Consider the following 20,129-nt stretch of genomic DNA (forward strand, 5'->3'; position numbering starts at 1 on the left):
GAGGACAAAAAGCAAGAATAACTATTCTTATTTTGGCTCAGCAGTGCTTTTTAGAGATGTAAAAGCCCTGATTTAGTTGAGCGTTTAAGGTCTTGCTTAACTATCAAATCAACTACTTTGTTGAAATCTGTGGGATGTAAGTACATGCCTGACTGCTTTTCCAAAAGTAGGAGGATTATATGAATGCTTATACGTTTAAGTAAACTGGGCTTTAAATGAACAATGAAGTAATGCCAATCTAGGTATCTAAGTAGTTGGTTTATTCTTTTATGACCCAATGTAAAGCCTTTCTTTGTTTGTTTGGTTGGGTGTTTTTTGTTCTGTTTTGGTTTGGTTTTTTTTTTGCTAAAATATGCTTTGTAATGAGCTGGACCTCTGTATTATGTGAGAGTTACTTGAACAGGAGCTAGAATCCTTGCCCCAAAAAGGCTATTGCAGAGCTACCGCCAAGCAGTAAAACAAATGGGGAGGGGTTTGCTTGTTGTTTTGGAATTCTTTTTTTTTTGTCCTTCTGATTCAGTGGAACAAACACCATGAGCTCTGATAGTGTCTGGATAGAGGAATGATGCCTATGAGATCATTAATGCTGACATAACCAAGAACAATCATTAGTTTTCCATAAATAAGCATGATAGCTGAAGCAGCCTCTGCCACCTTTCCTGATCAGAGAGATGCAGAAATGAAGTTTTCTCACATCAGATCCTCTGCTAAAGTGGACACTAGTTGGATTCAGTGGTATTTGCAGACTTATTCAAAATCCTTTTCTAAAATGCACTGAATCTTTGAGAAGTATTTTTAATAAGTTTCATTTACATTCTGAGTGAAGGCCAGGGTCATTTCCTACCAGTATAACTAGCCTGTGTGTTTGAAATTTGTTCATCCTAGGAAAAATCGCTTGTTACATATCTTCCCTTGTGACTGTATTGTTGTACTCCTGCACAAAACTGGGGAGGTAGGAAAAGCCAGACCTAATGGTTCTTATTTGTACATCTACAAAAGGACAGCAATTTTTTTTCCCTGGAACTTGTTTAGGAGTGTCAAGGCAAAATCTCTAATAGCATACATGCTTCTATTCTGTATTGTGAATACACATAAGATTCACGTTGGCTAAAGCCATCAAAATAGGTTTTGCCCGTGGTCTCACCACAACTGTTTATTTTGTGGGTTCTCTGTCTGTAACTATAATAATTCATTGCAAGCAGAAGGATGTTCACTTTCTCCAAAAGCTGAGGTCCAGGTTTGGCTTACAGCTTTCTGACCAATCTGCATAGGCATAGTTGTGAAGCATCTGGCTTGAGATGCCAGTGATCTTCCCTTTAGGTACCCAGTCTCCAGTAGTCTGCAAACAGCATTTTCCTGTTTTGGTTGGCAGTGAGTCCTGCTGGATGCCCTCTGTAGGTCATACAGGTGGCATGTTGTAGTGCATCTGTCTGAGAATGTGTGTTTTCACTCGGTTTCCCAGGAAACAACTCCTGTATGTCTGCAAAGCTTTGTGTGACCTAGCATTGGGTAGGCAGAGATTTTGGGGCATTGCACATGTCTGCCAGCAGGCACTGGTGAGGGGACACAAATGCACAAGGAATGGAAAAGACTCAGCAAACCCATATCTCAACTCCACTATCCAACTGAGGATCATGTCAGATCCACATCCTTCCTCCTGAGCACCTCCAACAGCAGGAATATGATATATTTATATAATATAAATTTATAAAATATAAATGTAATATTTAAAATATAAATTATAAATTTATATAATATAAATATATTTATTTTAGAATGTACTTCTTCACTACCTGTTGACTGTTATTTTTTTAAGGAAAAACCCTGCTAAGAAATAATCATTGTACAAAGCGGTGCTTAAAATATTTTGTATACTATGAAGCTAGAATGTATGACTCATAGGTCAGATAAGTAGTGCAACTGAGAAAATAGGAATCTTTTCTTGACATCAGCAGGAAAAACAGCTAATTATAATCAAAGAACTGAAAACAATCCATATTGTATATCTCTATACCTTTCCTTCTTTCCCCCAGTATGTGACATGAATACATTTAAATTTTTAATGTACTTAAGTGCACAACATTACTGAAAATCTATGTTCCCCTTTACCTGTTATCTTTGCCATTTTAATAATAGTATTTTTGGTATAATATGTAAAACAGTATGTGGGAAATGCATAGCGTCATGAGTTGTTTTTACTGCCAGAGTAACCCACATGCAGATTTTGAAAAGGTCAGATTGTGTAGCATTCTAGGGGAAATCAATGCTTAGTCTCATTGATTTGTTTATTTGCAAAAGTTGTTCTTACAAACCACAGAATATCTACCAAATCTCAGATTGAATTCTGTGACGGCCGAAGTAGAAGAAAGAAAAGACTGCATGGAAGTCAGGCACAAATTGTCTTCTTAAATATCAAGCTTTTAGAGGCATTTACACTCCTCTCCAGGACCAGACCCAGTGTGTGGCAATTAGCCCATTCATTAATTCCAATTATTTGGGGGTTGTACCATGCTAAGGTCATTTCATGAATTTCATTTTTAAAACCCATAGCTTTGCACTGAGACAAAAGGAAGGATATGGCATACTAATTTGCATCTGAATACTGCTCTGTAGTTGCCCGTTGTACTGCGCAAAGTGCAGTTCAAGCATCGCGCTAATGTTTCTACTGTGAATATTCTTATGGTTGGAGTCCCCATGGTGCTGCTCAGCACAGCCTTAAATGCATGCTATATGAAGAGTTCAAGCTCAGAATTTACTAGAAATGGTTTAACAGGAAAAAAAAAAAAAAAAAAAAAAAAAGTAAAAACTAAGTAAACTGCATGGGAACAAAAAGTCTGTAAAAAAACAATATAGGTCTTTCAAAATCAAACCCTACATGGTTTTTTGAGAAGTCTTAGTGTTAGCTAGAACTGATCGTGTTCATAGCAACATTTAGTTTACTTTTACCTGCAGATGTAGTTCAATTAAGATTTCTGTCTCTCCTACACATTTAACAGAGTTTCTCTTAATAAAAAAAGTATTTTCTACCAGTATCCAGAAGTTACGGTTGGATGCAGAATGGCTCTGGCACTCCGCAGTGGCCTGTAGGTGAACAAAACAACTTACAATGAATAATACTGTCACAGTTACTAGCTCAAATGAGTCAATACTGACGGTGTTTTTCAAATTTAATGTGATGGTAGTCTGAGCAAACGAATTTTTTTAAGTTAATTGATGTCAGGTAAAGATTCAAAAGGTAAGTGCTGCTATCAGAACATAAAATTATGTCAGAAAAAATATTAGGGAAGAGCCCTATGGGTCTTATCTCATCTGATTGAAGGCACCTAGGTTATATAAGCTCGTTCATTATTGTATTGCCTCACTTAGTATTAGCACATTTATTAGTTCCAGCAATGAGATATAACTCAAGTTCTATCACAGTGCTTTTTGAGACTAGCTGTGTTCCTTGGCTTATCTGCCCAATCCTGCATTTTCGGATATGTTGAGTTACCTGCTGAAGGAATCTTCCTTTCCATTATGCAAGTCTGGGTGACCAGATCAAGTGTAAACACGTATACATTTTGTGTTTCAAGCTGATGAAATGAATCCTAACCAAAGAAACTAAAATGTTTAGTTTGTTTTCCCCTATTTAAGCTGTGGTGATCAGACAGACAGAGGGATGTTCAGCAGGTATCCCCGCACTTTGGTTTCTCTTCTATTGTTTCTTGACCCTTTTTCATCACATTCCTCTCTCTGCCACAGCTTCCTCCCAAATCAACAACTCATCCCCTTTTACTTCTATAGTTTTGTTACACCCATACCCAGATTTTGTATTTTTGATGCTGTGATCTAGTTACGTCTAGTCTAGTACTAGTCTTGTACAATATTAATGCTGTAGTTACTTAGGTATTGTCATCCTTGCAAGACTTGAATCCTCTAAAGGTCCTCAATATTTTCCTGCAGTTATCTTTGAACTTAAGGTCATTTCTCCCTTAAGTCCCTATGCGATCCAACACTCTCACAGTGCCAGATGTAACTTTTGTCGGCATCTTTCTTATCAGTCATATCTCAAGATTTCTCATGTTGTTGTGGATCTCATGTCCAGTAGTTTTCCACACCGCATTCAATGAACGTTACCCCAAGATTATGCCATTCAGAGCCTTATGTTCAGTTATTTGTTTGCAGTACTAACAAAGATTATGAGGTTTGTTTCTGAACTGGACCATGCGGATATATGGAAAAATATTTTCTTAGTTGTATGATCAGAGAAATATAAAACAAGACCGAATCCATTTGTTTGATGACAAATAATATGATACGGTATGGTTCTGACACCTGTGTGTCAGCATAAAGACCATCCTGAGATAAAAGAGCCCAAAATGAGCAAGAAGGCACTGCTATGCATAGGCATCTTCATAACCTAAAAAAGGCTTTAAGATGGTTGTATTCTTTTCTTTGGAGAGATCCTGTAGATACATTCTTTAGGACTGTTCCTGGTTTGGTGTAGCTTTCAGGTATCAAATCTCAAAGGTTCAAGTTCATCTTTGGCCAGTTTCAGATGATGACAATATCATTAATGTGCAGAGACACTTAGTTCTGTTTTCCTTCTTGTCAGCCCAGGCAGGAGAGATCTTTCTACTTTCCAGCATCTAGCAGAGATAGGGAGTTGGGTAGAAGCCAAGCTACTGGGCTCATTCCAGAGCTGCAAACTGCTTCATGATGATTGGTCTGAAAATGGATTTTGAGGAACTTTTATTCTAAGGATTCATTTGTTCGAGTGCTTCATTATTCTCTGTGTCTTGATAGCTTCAGACTGTTCTGCACTTGCTGTCTAATGCTAAGAGCTGGTAATACCCTGTTTGCTATGCAGAATAAAGCCAAACCAAGCCCCTCTGCAAGTTCAGCAGCTCACTTCTGCTGGAAAGAAAGGGGGTTGCATTCTCATCTGTTTTGTTATCACTCAGTCTCAGTAAAGTGCTTTCTTTGCCTGCCTTGTGCAGGCTCTGGTGCTTATTAGATGTCTCTGTGAGCTGACTTGACTTGCCAAAACAGCCAAAGCAAGCCACACAAGAATGTGAGTAATTCTGCTTTCCTGAGTTAGAAAGCTGGGAAAAGCGGATGCAGGCAGAAAAGGCAGGAGAATGAAGAGGAGCAAGGAGAGCAAGACCTGATGAGCACCCAAGGGTGTGTGCCCCTTCAAGCTAGCATTACTACCTTGAGACTTGATAACCACTTGACATTTCAGCTGCAGAGGTATTTCAGCTCACTGTCTTTAGTCGCTATGGCTTTCTGAGGGTAAATTACATCCGCAGTTTGTTCCCAACAATGGGAGCAATTAAAGGCACTGTTTACTATCTAAGGAGCCTTAAATAGTTGAAATCTAATTACTTCCAAAAGACTTTCCTTCTTTTGTCCTGTGGTGACCCCTATATTAAATAGAATTGTTTGGCTGTCTTTCATAGGAATGAACTTTGAGGAAGCTGGAAGCAAAATATTGTCTCTAGAAGGCATTTTCCTGAAGAATTCATTACTGCCAGAGTATTTGCTAAGCCTGAACTTGCCCACATTTGGTACACTATGTAAAATAATTCTTTGTGCACATGTTCGCCGTTAATAACAGGCCCTGGAGTCTTTGGCACTCAGCCGGTCGTTGTCTATCTTTGTCCTTTAACATTGTGTGCTATTGCCTAAGCACAGTTCCTGCAGTCTTCCACCCAGCCTCAGAAATCCTCCACTCGACTGTCCTGCTTCTGGCTTCTGCACCAAGCAGTACATGGGCCTATGTGTCCTACCAGTCTGGTTCCCCAGTTTGGGCCTGGCACACCTCCCAGGCCAGGAGTAGTCTGGAGGGCATTTCTTTAGACTAGGGAAGATCCCAGGCACACATAGGCATGAAGCCAGAACTTTGGCCTTATTTTGCCTTAGAGATATGCTTTCTAGACCACAACCACATACCAGTATCCCAACAGTCCTTGCTGTACATGTACTCATCCTGCTGTCAGTGATTTGCTCATGCAAATCCTCTGTTATGGTGATAAATGGCAAGGGTGCTGACCTCTGCACCGCAGCTTTTGAAGCATCTGTTTGGTGTGCCTATCACTGCATTGTCCTCATGAAGGAATTAAATGATGCACTCTTCTTTCTCCTTGACCTCTTCCCACACAGGTCTGAGCTAGCGCTATCCAACAGCAAAGGGTTGTTGGACAAGCTGGAGCTGTGCAGTGTCTTCTATCTTTGTGCCAGGAGTCACATAGGTCTACCTGAGCCTGTCACAGGGAAGGGGAAAGATAAGCAGATTTTTGTGTGTTTCAGAAGGTGACCTAGCCTAAATTGTACTGATGGGCTTGTAGAAAATGCAACAGTTAACCACTCCTGGTATTTGAATATTCTGTATTTGAACTTCAATTTCCTTTTAGCACAACTGTATTTCTCCAGTACTCTACCTGTGCAATTTATATTTGTGTAGTTGTCCAAATATGTACAGTCCTGCTGAAAGGTGGTGAAACATCTGTACATCCACTGAAAAGGTCACTTTTTTCCACCCAATTTACATCGTTTCCCATCATTTTCTTCAGCTGTGAAATCCCAGACCTTCTGATCTGTTATTTATTTATTGCTTATTGAGGTATTTTTCTCACGTTTATGGTTTATTCGTTTTATTCAGTCATAGACAGAATTGAGTCTTCACAGAATAATGTTTTCATGTTACTTATGTATGTTGATCTTTTCGAAATATCTATCTATATTTCAAGTGTCTTGAGTTATATAGTGGAAAAAACTGTTTCAGGCAGCATGTGTAATCTCAGACTAACCTCTGAGGGACTTCTGGTAATCTTTAATTATTCTTTCGGTGTTTTTAGATCACATTGACAACCATTGGCTACGGAGACAAAACACCTCTTACTTGGCTCGGAAGGTTGCTTTCTGCAGGATTCGCTCTACTTGGCATTTCTTTCTTTGCACTACCTGCTGTGAGTATGCTTAGAACTGTGAAATGATCATAGAAACTTTGATAGCTCGTACTGCTCTAAGGATACAAAAAGCTGAGGGAAACTTTCTAAATGAAGAACAACTGTTTAAGACTTTTTGCTCCATGACAGTATTGGTGAACTGCTAGCACCCAAATGAAAGGATTGGTGTTGCTGTCATTACATGAGTTTTGGGGAAGTTTTTTGCTAGGGCAAACTGGGATGTAACCCAAAATTAGGTAGCATACCTCTAAGATTGATATTCCTTTCTTTGTTTATGAATTGCTACTCATGTATTACTGCTCTTCCTTCAGAGTCTTTAAAAAATCGACCAATATGTATTTCTGAGTTAGTTTCTATTAAAAGTGAGAGAAGTTTCATTTTTCTGAGTGCAGTGTGCAACTGTGAAAGACTGGATTTCCTTTCTCTTTTACATTACTATTAAATAAGCAGGAAATCAGAAGTGGCATTTGTATTTTTTTATAATCCACGTGTATTATATAGTCTATCAATATTTTAATACTTAGATTCATTATCTACAGATCATTATGAAATATGCATGTTATAATAATACATTTGTTGACAACAATATAAACAAATCAAGTTCAAAAGTCAGCATTTGCCAACAGCATCAAATCATCTAATGCATTCCGTTTACTTTTTATTTTATGCAAAGGGAGTATTTCAGTACCTGTGACATTATAACTCACAATAATTATAATTATATTACATTGCCTGTTTGTGAATCTTTGACATTTAATGACAACTACTGTAATTAATTATCTTTGTTACCTGGTAATCACTAGCGAGAAAGATAGGAAGATAGCAGGACTGCAAAGAGCATGTAAAAAAGATGAATAACCTTACGTATTAGAGATGCCAGAACTGTTGTTCCTCGTGTCATATCTGTATCTAATACAGAAATTAGATACATTCTGTATCTAATACAGAAAATGATTTTCCTCACAAACACTTTTGTGAGGAAAGATTCATTGTAAGCTTTTTTACATACTCTCTAGAGTGAACAGTGGAGATTATTTAGATGAGAATTAGTGAGGGAAAATGGTCTTTATCTCTGAAGTAAGGCATCTTTTTAATATTTCAAAAATCAAAAATTATAATAAGCACTGCAGATACAACCTTTGTTATCTATATATGTCTGGTGTATCTGTCAGCTGGTCATTTCATTATTCATGGCTTACATTGCTTTGAATGTTCCTGCCTGACTTTATGGATGTGTGTATGTGTGTGTGTGTCTTGTGTGTGTGTGTATGTGGCCTTTCGAGTTGCAGTAAAATATTCTAACACAAACTCAGGCAATGGCTGGGGTAAGCAGTCATTGATAGTACTACAGATGTTATCTCATAAAGTGTCTCCAGTCTAAATATGTATGGGCACTGTTCAGCCTTAGCCTTATATTGCCTTGTGCAGTCATAAATGGAGTACACATACAATTATTTCAGATCAAAACTCTGTTGTTGATTGTGTGTACTTGTAGAAAAAAAAAAATACCTACTCATCAATATTGTATCGAATTGCAGGGCATCCTTGGCTCAGGATTTGCATTAAAAGTGCAGGAACAGCATCGCCAGAAACACTTTGAGAAAAGAAGGAATCCAGCTGCCAGTCTAATTCAGGTAAATAGGAAACCAGTAAAAAGATAATAGCAGATGATTTGAAGTACATATTGGAGCAAGTTTTATTATTTCAGTTTGGAGATTTTGTGGGAATGATATTTAACACAGATTGATTTCATGAAATATGTTTCTTCATGCATACTGAATTTCCATTTGTAGTTTGTGAGTTCATCCATGATAAAGAAACTGAGTTGGTTGCATTTCTGTAGCTGATGAATTAGAAATGATCCCTGGACAACCCAACAGACAGAACAGCACTCTTGTCTGTGTTAAGCTGCTTTTCACGAATACAGGGTTAAGAGTATTCCAGTGAGTGGTGTACTTGGTGAAAGTGAAGTGTCCTGTCCAGAATACTGATTTCAGTATCAGTCAATTCAAAAGCTCAGAAAGTAGGCACTAGGAATTCCAAAACTTATGAAATTTTTATAAGCGACTTCAGGTCCAGTAATGGCATCATGGCGCCCATCAATGATTTGCAAAGAATTTTTCTTTAAGCATAAGTGTCACTGTATGCATCAGTGCAAATTAAGGGGCTGACCTGCTGCAAAAGAGCTTTGCAGAGAAGAACCAGGGTGTCTGGTGAACTACAAATTGTCCAGCAACATGCCCTTGTGACCAGGAAGGCCAGTAGTATCCTCAGGTGCATTTAAAAGAGCATAACCAGCACACTGAGGAAGGTGATTTTCCCACTTTACTCTGTCCGGTGTGGTCACATCTGGAGCACTGTGTCCAGTTTTGGTCTCCCCAGTTCAAGAGAGACAGGGTGCATCTAGAGGAAGTTCAGTGGAGGGCCGTGAAGATGATTAGGGACCTGAAGCATCTCCCTTAAGAGGAAAAGCTGAGAGACCTGAGGCTGTTCAGCCTTGAGAAGAAGACACTGAGAGGGAATCTTACAAACACTTATAAGGGATGCTCCAAAAGTAATGCCTCCTATTTTATTGTGTTAGCCTGTGTCATCAGAGGCAGATGTTGGTGATATAGCAGTAGAGGGTCAACCTTTCTCACAGTATTCCATTACATTTTGTCACCGTGCTACAAGTGACAGAGGAAAGGCAGTCAGATGACAAGATGTCTGACATGGAAGTACATATTAAGCAAATGTGGAATTGAATTCCTCCATGTGGAAAAAATTGCACCCATTGACATTCTTCAATGTTTTCTGAATGTTTATGGAGACAAACAGTGGGTGTGAGCACAGTGAAGCAGTGGGTGGTGTGTTTCAGCAGTGGCAAGAACGATGTGAAAGGTAGGCCATGTTCTAGAAAGCCATTTAGATTTATATGAGCATGGCATGCAGGCTCGTGTTCACCTCTGGCAAAAATGCATAGTTAATGGTGATGACTATGTTGAAAAATAGTGTTTTGCATGTGATAATTTTCTCTATCAAAGAGTGTTATTGTACTCTCTGTATCTGTTGTGGTTTCCATGGAAATAAATAGGAGGCATTATTTTGGGAGCATTCATCAATTATTGTAATGGTTAATAAAGCTAAACCTGCAACTTTCGTGTCTATAGTACTGTAGTATGAGACTCTGGGATATTTTCTAAAACATCTATTCTAAACTGCTCCCACGAGAGTAAAGTTTGATTGACAGAGGATAGATACAATAGATTTAGGCTTTGGATGTACCTCTTCTTATTGTTGTATGAAAATCCCATCCAAATATTTGAAAGATGGTATACTAAAGAAATTAAGGGTAGGCAACCAGCTGATCTCAGGAAGAGACTCTCAGTGGACAAAATTCCTGTAAAAAGAAGATAATTTTGGTGGGATCCAAGAAGTGAAGTTGTTCAGCATTTTCATGTTCATTTTCATGTTCAGCATTTTTAGTCATCTGGAAATTAATATAAAAATTGCTGACGGTGATATTTGCCAATATAGCAATTTGCCAGCGTATGGCGGAATAGTAAAGATGAGGGCAGGCACATGACAGTGAATCTGAGTATGATCAGGCTGGAATTATTCCAACCAAATGGCTTAGTATATCAAGTACAAAACTGTTGATCCAGAAACAATGCACTCAGTGTATAACTAGAGGACACTGTACTAATATTAGCAACTCTCACCAAGCGTGAGAAACATAGAGGAGAAAGAGTGGGGAAGAAGGGTAGAGGCCTTCATACAGGTTCCCAGTATGTTACTTTGCCAAGGTTTATTACAGTTACATGAAGAACAAGAAACGTATTAAACTGACATTACCACCATGTGTAATGATGCTAACAGTACTCACGTGATGGATTTCAAATCAACAACCACAGTTTGTAAATGAGGCTGGAAAACTGTAGAAAACAAAAAAAAAAAAAAAAAGGGGGGGGGTGGAAATGAGTCCAAACCTGGAGAAAATTTCATGTTTAGAATTTCAGGATGGATCTCAATCGTATATTATCTACTGTAACATGGCCTGTTGGGTTTTTTTTAGTTCTTTATTATGGATATTGTCAATGAGCTACCATGTGAATCACTACTCTAGTTTATCAGGATAATGTCTGTTTTCTGGTGAGCTTATGATAACTCCTGAGTTGCAATAGATACACTGTCTACTGGAGTTCATACCTGGCTGCAAGGTAGCTAAGCTATTGCGACAATCAAGTATAATGCACAGTATAAACATACCTTTCTCTATTTGTTTAGCTTATAAGAAGCATGCAGTGTGAATATTATTGAAGCATATATATCCAGAGAGGAACTGCTGGAAACTGCAGGACCATCTAATCTAGCAGATAGGAACATAACAAATTTATCCAGCTTTAAGCCAAACTGAAAGGTTTCAAACTAAAAATAATGCAGAGATTTTTGACAATGCGGATGATCAGCCAATGGAACAATTTACAAACTGAGCACCAGGCTCTTCATCTGTAGATGAAGGCTAGATGCATCTGTGAGAGATGTGCAGGATGACAGAGGGTAATGAACTCCATACAAGAATACCTGGATGACATTTAATGCTTGACATTATACAGGAAGCACAGATACTCAGCTAGTACAAATTAATATAGTTATGCTGACATCAGGAAAGCTGTACCAGTTTGCAGAGATGAGGACCTATCTTAGTATCCACATGCAGTTATAAAGCTAAATGTTGAATACGTTTTCAGTGCTAAGCTTTGGTCGCTCACCTTTGAAATTAATTAATTCATAGTTTTAAGCATTTAGCGGTGTCAAACCACAGAGAATACTTCTCTTCTAAATGCTTTTTGTCTGGTTTCCATTATCATTTACAAAATGTATTATGACACTTTCTTTACCTGAGACTGCAAGTTTGTGTGGGTTTCCCCTATGGAATTGTCACAACTAAATCACTGTGATGCTTTTTTCAGGCACCTTTATATGCTGAATATTTTCTGGTACTTCCATGAAGCTAATAACTCTTGCCATACCATGTTTTGATTTACAAAAGCTTTGGTAGGTTTCTGCTGGTATTTATTTGCTCACCCTAATACAGACATCCCAATCTGAGCAAAATCCATTCTCCCCATAACCAGTGCGGTGGCATTGTCACTTCATGTTCTTGGTTCCTTTGTGCTTTTCTATTGTTTCCCCATACCAGGCTTCTTGGCGGTTTTATTCTACCGACACCAGCCGAACAAACCTGACTGCCACCTGGCGATATTATGAAAGTATTCTTCCTCCCCTCAGGCATGTATCAGTGCTATGAATGATAAAAGAAAGCCATGACTTGTATTGGTTACTAATCTGCTTTTCAATTTTTTGTTTCATCCCCTGCTCCCTCTTGCCTTGTTTTTCTTTTTTATCATATATCCTGCACGTAGTGTGTATGGCGTAGTTATGCGGCTGATGAGAAATCGGTTTCCATTGCTACCTGGAAGCCTCATTTGAAGGCCTTGCATACCTGCAGCCCTACAAAGTAGGTACAAATATGGCAGCTGGTGCCGTTCTTGATGTCTGTTCAAGCTTGTAGAGAATTACTATTTGTTTGTTTTGTCTTGTTTTGTCTTCTTAAGTTCTCTTATAAAAAATTTCAACTAACAAATCAGGCCAATGTTATTTGGGAGCCTAGTACAGAGAGACAAATACAAATCACCTTCATTTATCTGAGAAGTATCACTGAACACAGGCATTAGGAACATTTCAATGAGAAAACATTTATCAAGGGTAATTTTTTACAGCTATCCATGCTCCGTACCAGCTGTGCCTTAACATACTCGTTAATAATCACAGTCCCATTTTGGAGTTATACTAATTCCTCCTGCATGCTTTGGTAAATATTATTATTTACAACAGATCTATAGAAGGATGTGCCTATTGGAAAATACTACTTACTGTCTAAAAAAAATGTCTCCCTTCAGTCTTGAAAGTTTTGATCCTGAGCCAGATTCTGGTATAAATTCATGTAAAACACCAGCTTGCTCCAGGTGAAGATCAGGGCTGAAAGACTTTTCCTGACCTGTGAGATTAGGAAATGCATCTCAGTCCCAGCTGCACATGACGACAGCACGGCAGATGCACACTGGGGTGTCAACCAACAGCTGTCCCCTCCTCTGCTCTCCTACAAACCCTGGGTTTTATGGGACAGAAACATGTTTAACTGCTCTTCTGCTAGATTTGTTTTATCAAGATCCTGAGTTTGAGAGGACAATGGAAAATTCATCTTCCTACTGCTGTAGAAGGGTGACCAAAACCAGACTCACTAGGAAGCTCAATCCCTAATGATTTGTCTTTGGCATATACATCTGTTTTTGTCACAGCAGAAAACAAGCATTTGAGCAAACATACATATGAATGTATTTTTTCCTTGAACCAATACAATTCCATATATATATTTGCCCAGTTTAAAATCATGTTTAAGAAATAAAATATTAATACAGATCTTGCTCCTTCATTTAAAAGCTATTTTTGAACTCTTTGACTAGACTGTGCCTCTCTATTAGACTATAGCTGCAGAATACCTTTCCAAAGGAGCACAGCTTTACGGCATTTTGCAAATGAATGCTCTGGGGAATTTCCTGCTTCTTGTCATTACTTCTGGCACATTTAGTGTTTCCTTAAAGGAAATTGTATCCTCAGTTATACGCCCAGTCAGTGGAAGGTAACTAAAAACACCCGATATCACAGCTTGACAAATAGAAACTATTCACTGTCGTTGTGTGGGTGAGAATCCACAGAGCACTGGCCATCCAAGACCCTTTAGCAGTCCAAGTAAAGATTTACCAGAAGGTAGTAAGTTGACTGATGCAATACAGGATACAAATTAGGAGGTAAACAGTAAGAAGGATTAGAAAGGAGTGCAGTAAGAGCCTTATGGGGAAGCTCTGATAAGCATCCTAACTGTTGTTATTGCAGACAGTGCAAGAGAATTAGTGGTTTCTCTCAAAGCTGGGTGATGAACATCCACATGACAGTAAAAAGGTAATTGTGTGCCAAAAGACTCAGCCAAAATGAGGTTTGGCTGGGTACCCAAAGCTGATTTTTGAATTTCAAAGAGTTGACAAGAACAGAGCCATAAGCAATCAGTTACCATAAGCATAATTCCAAAATGCTTCAAACTAAAAGGAGATTTTAGATTAAAAGTTATGTGGAATATTGATTTTAATAAACATGCAAAAAATTTTGACCTATACAAACAGGTTGAAGACAACATTGGTATAAATGGATGGATATGAAATAATGAGGCTGTATCTCACCCAAAATATTCTAAAATAAGACTGTCCCTCGAAAGTGCATCTGATTGTTATTTTAAATAAGCCTATTGCTGTGATACCCTAAAATTAAACCTTTTAAAGCCTACAGCTTTGTTACATATGTGTCAGCAATGCGTTTTGCCTAAGTGCTTTGCCAACTCAGTCTGCGGTGGTATGTACTAAGCATGTTATGCATGTGTTAAAACAACTGGAAAGCTTACTTTTCAGAAGCATTGTAGTCATGAGTCTTGCTTGAATGTTTTTGAGATTGCAATGTATTGTGTGTGTTGTACACTAATTAACACATCCGTTTACGTTTAGCGTATATCTAACATCATCTGTAGCTGAATAATGTGATTACTATCTGCATAACAAATATGTTTTTCCCTCCCACTCCCCGACCTGAAGAAAAGAACAAGGGGAAGCTTCTAGCAGGTTTGTAGTTTAATTTATTTCTTTCATCTTTGAAATCTCTGCTTCTTAAAGGCTTTTTGCTGTTTTATGCTCTGTATAATAGGTTCAATAAACTGCTAACTGATAATAGCCACAAATCACGTTTGTGTTTAACTTGTATTGATAAAAGTAATGATGCTGAATTTGCTTGAATGGAAAAAATAGGCAATTTGTTTGCTTTTTTAAGTCCAAGCACTAAGTACTTGTTTCAGACCCTGCTCCTGAGGAAGAATGTGCCTACGGATTCCTCCCACAAAACTGACACCACTTCCAGCAGCTACAGAGGAGGGTAGAGCCATGTGTTCTAATGTGGCTTTGAATACCAACTGTATTGCCACCTGGCCTGGATGCAGGCTGAGGACTGTTTGCCTGTAGCATGGAGAGCCAGGGCTGCCCTCACTCAATAAATAAAGCCCAGGAGATCATAGAATCATAACGTCACTGAAGTTGGAAAAGACCACCGAGGTCTTCTAGTCCAACTGCCAACTAATCACCACCACCATGCTCACTAAGCCACGCCCCTCAAAGATGCACAGTTTTAAGGCAGTACATGGAAATGTTATTCCTCTTCTTTATGTATAGCTTGAATATTTAGGGCCTGGAAAGGACCTGATGGCCACAAAGAAAGTTATATTGCCCTCAAAACTAGTTAGGAGTGAGAGTCAGCAAGTGTTGGATAATCAATAAAGCAGGGTCAGAGGAGAGTGGAGTTTATGTCCAAGGAGTAAATGTCCAAAAGCCAAGAAAAAAGCATCAGTAACGCATGAACTTCTGAAATCCACCTACCCTGAGTTTTACTTTGGTCTGCAAACTTTTTGCTGATTTAATAATCTCTGAACAGTCTGAGCACTTCAGTACCTAAAATGCAAAAAAAAACCACATGGAAAGTCTTCACAGAAATTGCCCTCATCCCTCTTCACTTTTCAGACCAGTTCCCTGCTGCCTGACTCCATCCTCTTCCCTGAAGTGCATGTTTGGTATCACAGTACCTCAAAGTGAATGGATTTGCTCTCAAGTGTCCCTTGGGAGTGTTTCACCTACTTTGGCATTTGCAAGAGACTCACTGTTGGTTCTGTTCACAAACATTACCTCTATAGGATCGCTGGCAATGAACTGGTCTTATTAAATTATTATAGCCTGATCAAAACTGTTCATACTTGCCAGCCATATTGCATACTCCTTCAACATTTAAAATTGTTTCCAGCTTTTTTTAAAGGTGAGACTGGAGTTGACAGTAAATGAGTATGTATCTTCGAAACAGTGATGTGTGTAGAGTGAGCTTATTCCCAGCTGTACCCATAAGGGCTTAAAGACAGAAATTTACTTACAATACGTAGTGGAGGGGGAAGAAATATAAAATGATAAGACCTGCCCCTTATTAGAGCTAACTGCTGTGGTTTTCAGAGTAGCCAGTGATTTAGCCATATGCATTCATTTTATATTCTCTGAATGAAAGATTTTTGCCCCTTCAAAATACTTCACTCCTGTGATCACTGCTACATATCAATGTAGGTGTAACAATGAGCTTGTTAACTTTTTGGGATCCTGGCCTACAGTAGAAACCTACTGACCACTCAGTGCCTTTTTAAAGAGGTGTGTTTTGTTAGTAGTTGTTCATTGCATTGTTATGCTGATATACTGCTCTATGTTTATATCACTTAAAATATGTGTGTGTTCTGTTGTAAAAATGTAAATGCAAACAGCTGCAATGTTCTGAGAGATGACTGTCCTCGACTATTTAACTTCTCTCTTACTGCACTGCTGAGTGACTTGCATGGGTTGCTATGTGACATAAGAAAGCTGCTTCTTGTTTCACTCTTTAAATGAAGATATGTTTGTTCAAGTAATGCATTGGATTTCTTTCTGAATATGCTGTTTGCTCTTTATTCTATTCTAATAACGGTGGAGAAAAAACTTTTATTACTTTAGGTAAAAGCTATATTTTCTTGCCTATCAAATTGAATTCTATATTTACAGAAATGAATTCTTGCATTCTGTCATGAGTAGACCTACCATCTTTCATTAGGCAACTGAATGTTGTGGCTTGAACTAAGAGAGCTATGCTTACACAGCTATAGCTTCATACTGATTTTAAGAAAAATCTTTTCAATGCATTACACGGTGTATTTCTCAAAACAGTATACATATGTATTCTAGTTAATTGCTTAGCAAAACAAAGGTTTGATAACCTTTCTAGTCAATGTATGGTATAAACTGAGATATATCTGTAAAGCAGTACTTGTTCTGCAAGCTGTTTAGAAAGCTTTACGTTAAATTTTATTTATCTATAAATATACACTGAGCACGAATAGTATTTATTTCCATTCAGTTATACACTGCAGCTGAAATACTTCCTGTGCAAGGAATGAGGTCAAGACCAAGGAGTCTTATAGCATCTTGAGAGCTTAAACAGTCTTATGCTGTGTGTAGGACGTACTTCAGGCATCTGCAAAGAACGAACTTCACCTGTCAGTTATAGGCTTCACTTAGCTTTGTAAATAGTGAGTCTCAATACAAAGAGTTACAAGCACAGGAGCTTGGGGTAAAAAAGTCATCCCTACTCTGAAAGAAGCATGTAAATTATATGCTGGAATTCTCTTCATCTACTAAATCATAGTTGTTTCTAAAAGTAGAAGTAATGTAAATTATTATCTCTGCATGCGCTTAATGCGAAAGGAATTGCCAGTGATGAAGAGTCTGACTTGAGGTGGAAAGCCTAACCCCTCACCTAGCAGTGGAATGCTTAGTAACGTGGTCCTCTATCTCCCCTCACTCCTAGTAAGCTTTGTAGTAATAAACAGAAGCTCTTCAGGATGTACACCCCTCGGAAACATAGGTATTCAGCATCCTGCCTCTTCATATGATGTTTGAGAATGCCAACTAACATCAGGTGCATGATTCATTTATTATCCACTCCTCAGTGCTTTAAAGTACCTTACTTCTCCAAAAGACGTTTCCTTATTTATTTTTTAAGTGCTTGTAAGTCCCCTTGCTGCTTGTTGCCTGCAATGACATTAATTCAATAGCAATAATTCCAGTAATTTGAAACTCATACAATTGCAGTGTGCAGCACGCCATGGTTTGCCAACACGCAGATTCCCTTTTCTGCCTGAGTCTTGAACTTTTGGAATGCATCACCCTGTAGAGATCTATACAATTTTTGAGCATTTAGATAACGACATTTCCCCCAGTCCAAGAGGATTTTTACACTCATGGCAGTTGAGTTCTCCGCTGAATAACCAGTGAGGAAAAATGAGATGTAACATACTGGTCAATATCAACAATTCAAGTGTGTAATCGTTATTGAGAAGAATCCCCTTGGACACAGCCTGTGGAAGCTGTGCCTGCATCCTATACCAGATGGTGGAGAAATGCATGTGAAACAAACCATTTGCTTCAGTTGAATTCTGTTGAAACTGTTTCTAACCAGCAATGGTAATTTCTAGATGGATGGATCTTAGAGGATGACACAATTTATACCTAAAGCACATTACAATTTTTCTTACTTCTGAAAAGTAATTTATAAAACGACGCAAGTACAAACTGATGATAGAAACTGAAGAAATATATATATATATATATTCTCTTCATCCAGAATGTGTTTTGACAAAGGAAATTCACAAAAGCTGACTTTTTTTTTGCTTGACAATTGAACAATAAGACATTGTGTCCTTGAAATTCCTGTTATTATTCATTGAAGGCAAGGTATGAGATACAACACTATGTTTCTTGGATTCAGGTTCCTAGAATAAGACTGGTGGAGAATTCTTGAACGCTTGAACATTGGACCTTATTGTACTACTCACCGTATTAGCTTTTGTTCAACTTAGCTTAATTTCCGTAAAATCTATAGCTTGGGAAGAATCAACATCTGTATTAATTGGAAGTTAACTACAACAAATCAACACACGCTTCTAATTTCTGTTATTTTTCTTGGGCGATAACTTTTGTCAGCTTGAGTTTCTGTCTCAACTCTGGATTCAAAGCATTCTCTCTCACCCTCAAGCCTTGCATTTACTTCTGATTAATTTCAATTTGTTCCTATTCCTATTTCCACCAGCCTGATCGGTGTGAAAAGCTGAGACATGAATCACATATTTTGACTAGTGGAAAGCAGCAGTGCTGCAGGTCGGAAGCTGATAGGGGCAGAGGTAGAAGAGTAGGGGTAGAAACACCCAGAAATGTAGGAAGATAGAGAAATAGGGAAGCAGGACAGGGAGGCAAAGTGATGTCCCATTAACCAAAAATTATAGTAAGATGCTTAATGGAAGACAGAGAGAACTGTGAGTGCAGGAGAGAAAAGCAAGAGTTTGTTGACATTTATCTGTTAAAATCTTACTAAGTCGAGTAATTTGGTTCACCAAAGAACCGTTTGTTCCCGATGCAATGAAGCTACAGTGACCTCTAGTGTCTTGAAACACGTATTCCTATGATGGAAAAGAGAATTTGAAAAGGAAGAGCTGCGAAGTCCTTTGCTATTGCAGGGAGGTGAATGGTTCATCCATGTACTGACAAGCCAAATGAATGGTAAAATTCTGCAACTAATCCTTCAGAAGAAAAAAGATAGAGAAAAATCACTTGCATTTTTTCCAGAGGTTTCAGTTGTAGCTCCACTACTTCAAAGCTTCTTGCTTCAAAGTGTCAGCTTTACTTACATGAAAGTATAGAGGAGACCAGAGGCATTACCACTGCCATGGAAGATTGCAATAGAAAGCTAACATATATATAAACCAACAGGAATAAATAATCAATCACATAAGCACAAGAAATGATGGACAGACACATATCTAAAGGAATATGGAGATAGATAATTGGAAATAGCTGGATTTCTCTCTGACCTTTGTCATTTAAGTCTGATACAGGATCCTGTGTAATTTCAGAATGCATTTACGCACCTATTTTACCAATTCCTCCTAATAGTTCTTGCCTTTTGGAGTAGCATTCAAGTTAAACTTTGGAAGTAATTAAATAGATATGTGAATTTCCAAGAGGCGTTGGCAGGTTTACATTAATTCAAAGAATTTTCTTTGGATTTCTCATAAAGAGGAAAGAAAAAAATAGAACAGGCTAAATCCTGTAAGATATGAAGAATTTGTAGCAAGGCACTGGACAGCACTAATACAAACATTATGGTGTAGGGAGCCTGCTTTGGTGTAGGGAGCCTGCTTTGGTGTAGGGAGCCTGCTTTGGTGTAGGGAGCCTGCTTTGGCAGGGGGGTTGGACTCGATGATCTCTAGAGGTCCCTTCCAACCCCTATAATTCTGTGATTCTGTGATTCTGTGATTAAAACAGAGTACAGAGCTTTAGAGCTTCAGTGGCCACTAACTCAAGTGTAGAATGCCCAAAAATGATTGCAAGGGCATAAGATTATCTCCAGTGTGTATCTCTAATGCTATCCCCATCACTACTACAACAGATAGTTGAGAGTCCGGAGCCTATAAGGGAAGGGATG

General features: G+C 38.3%; 1 protein-coding gene across 1 annotated transcript in view; it reads left to right on the forward strand.

Moving 5' to 3' along the window:
* Positions 1 to 20,129, forward strand: part of KCNQ5 (potassium voltage-gated channel subfamily Q member 5) — a 250,172-nt gene that overhangs the window by 203,660 nt on the left and 26,383 nt on the right. The window contains exons 6-9 of the mRNA XM_072333173.1: positions 6,840 to 6,950; positions 8,489 to 8,584; positions 12,356 to 12,450; positions 14,633 to 14,659. Of these exons, the coding sequence (XP_072189274.1) occupies positions 6,840 to 6,950; positions 8,489 to 8,584; positions 12,356 to 12,450; positions 14,633 to 14,659 (329 nt within the window). The remainder of the gene's footprint in view (positions 1 to 6,839; positions 6,951 to 8,488; positions 8,585 to 12,355; positions 12,451 to 14,632; positions 14,660 to 20,129) is intronic.

This window comes from Excalfactoria chinensis, chromosome 3 (assembly GCF_039878825.1).
Source record: "Excalfactoria chinensis isolate bCotChi1 chromosome 3, bCotChi1.hap2, whole genome shotgun sequence".
Classification (NCBI taxonomy): Eukaryota; Metazoa; Chordata; class Aves; order Galliformes; family Phasianidae; genus Excalfactoria; species Excalfactoria chinensis.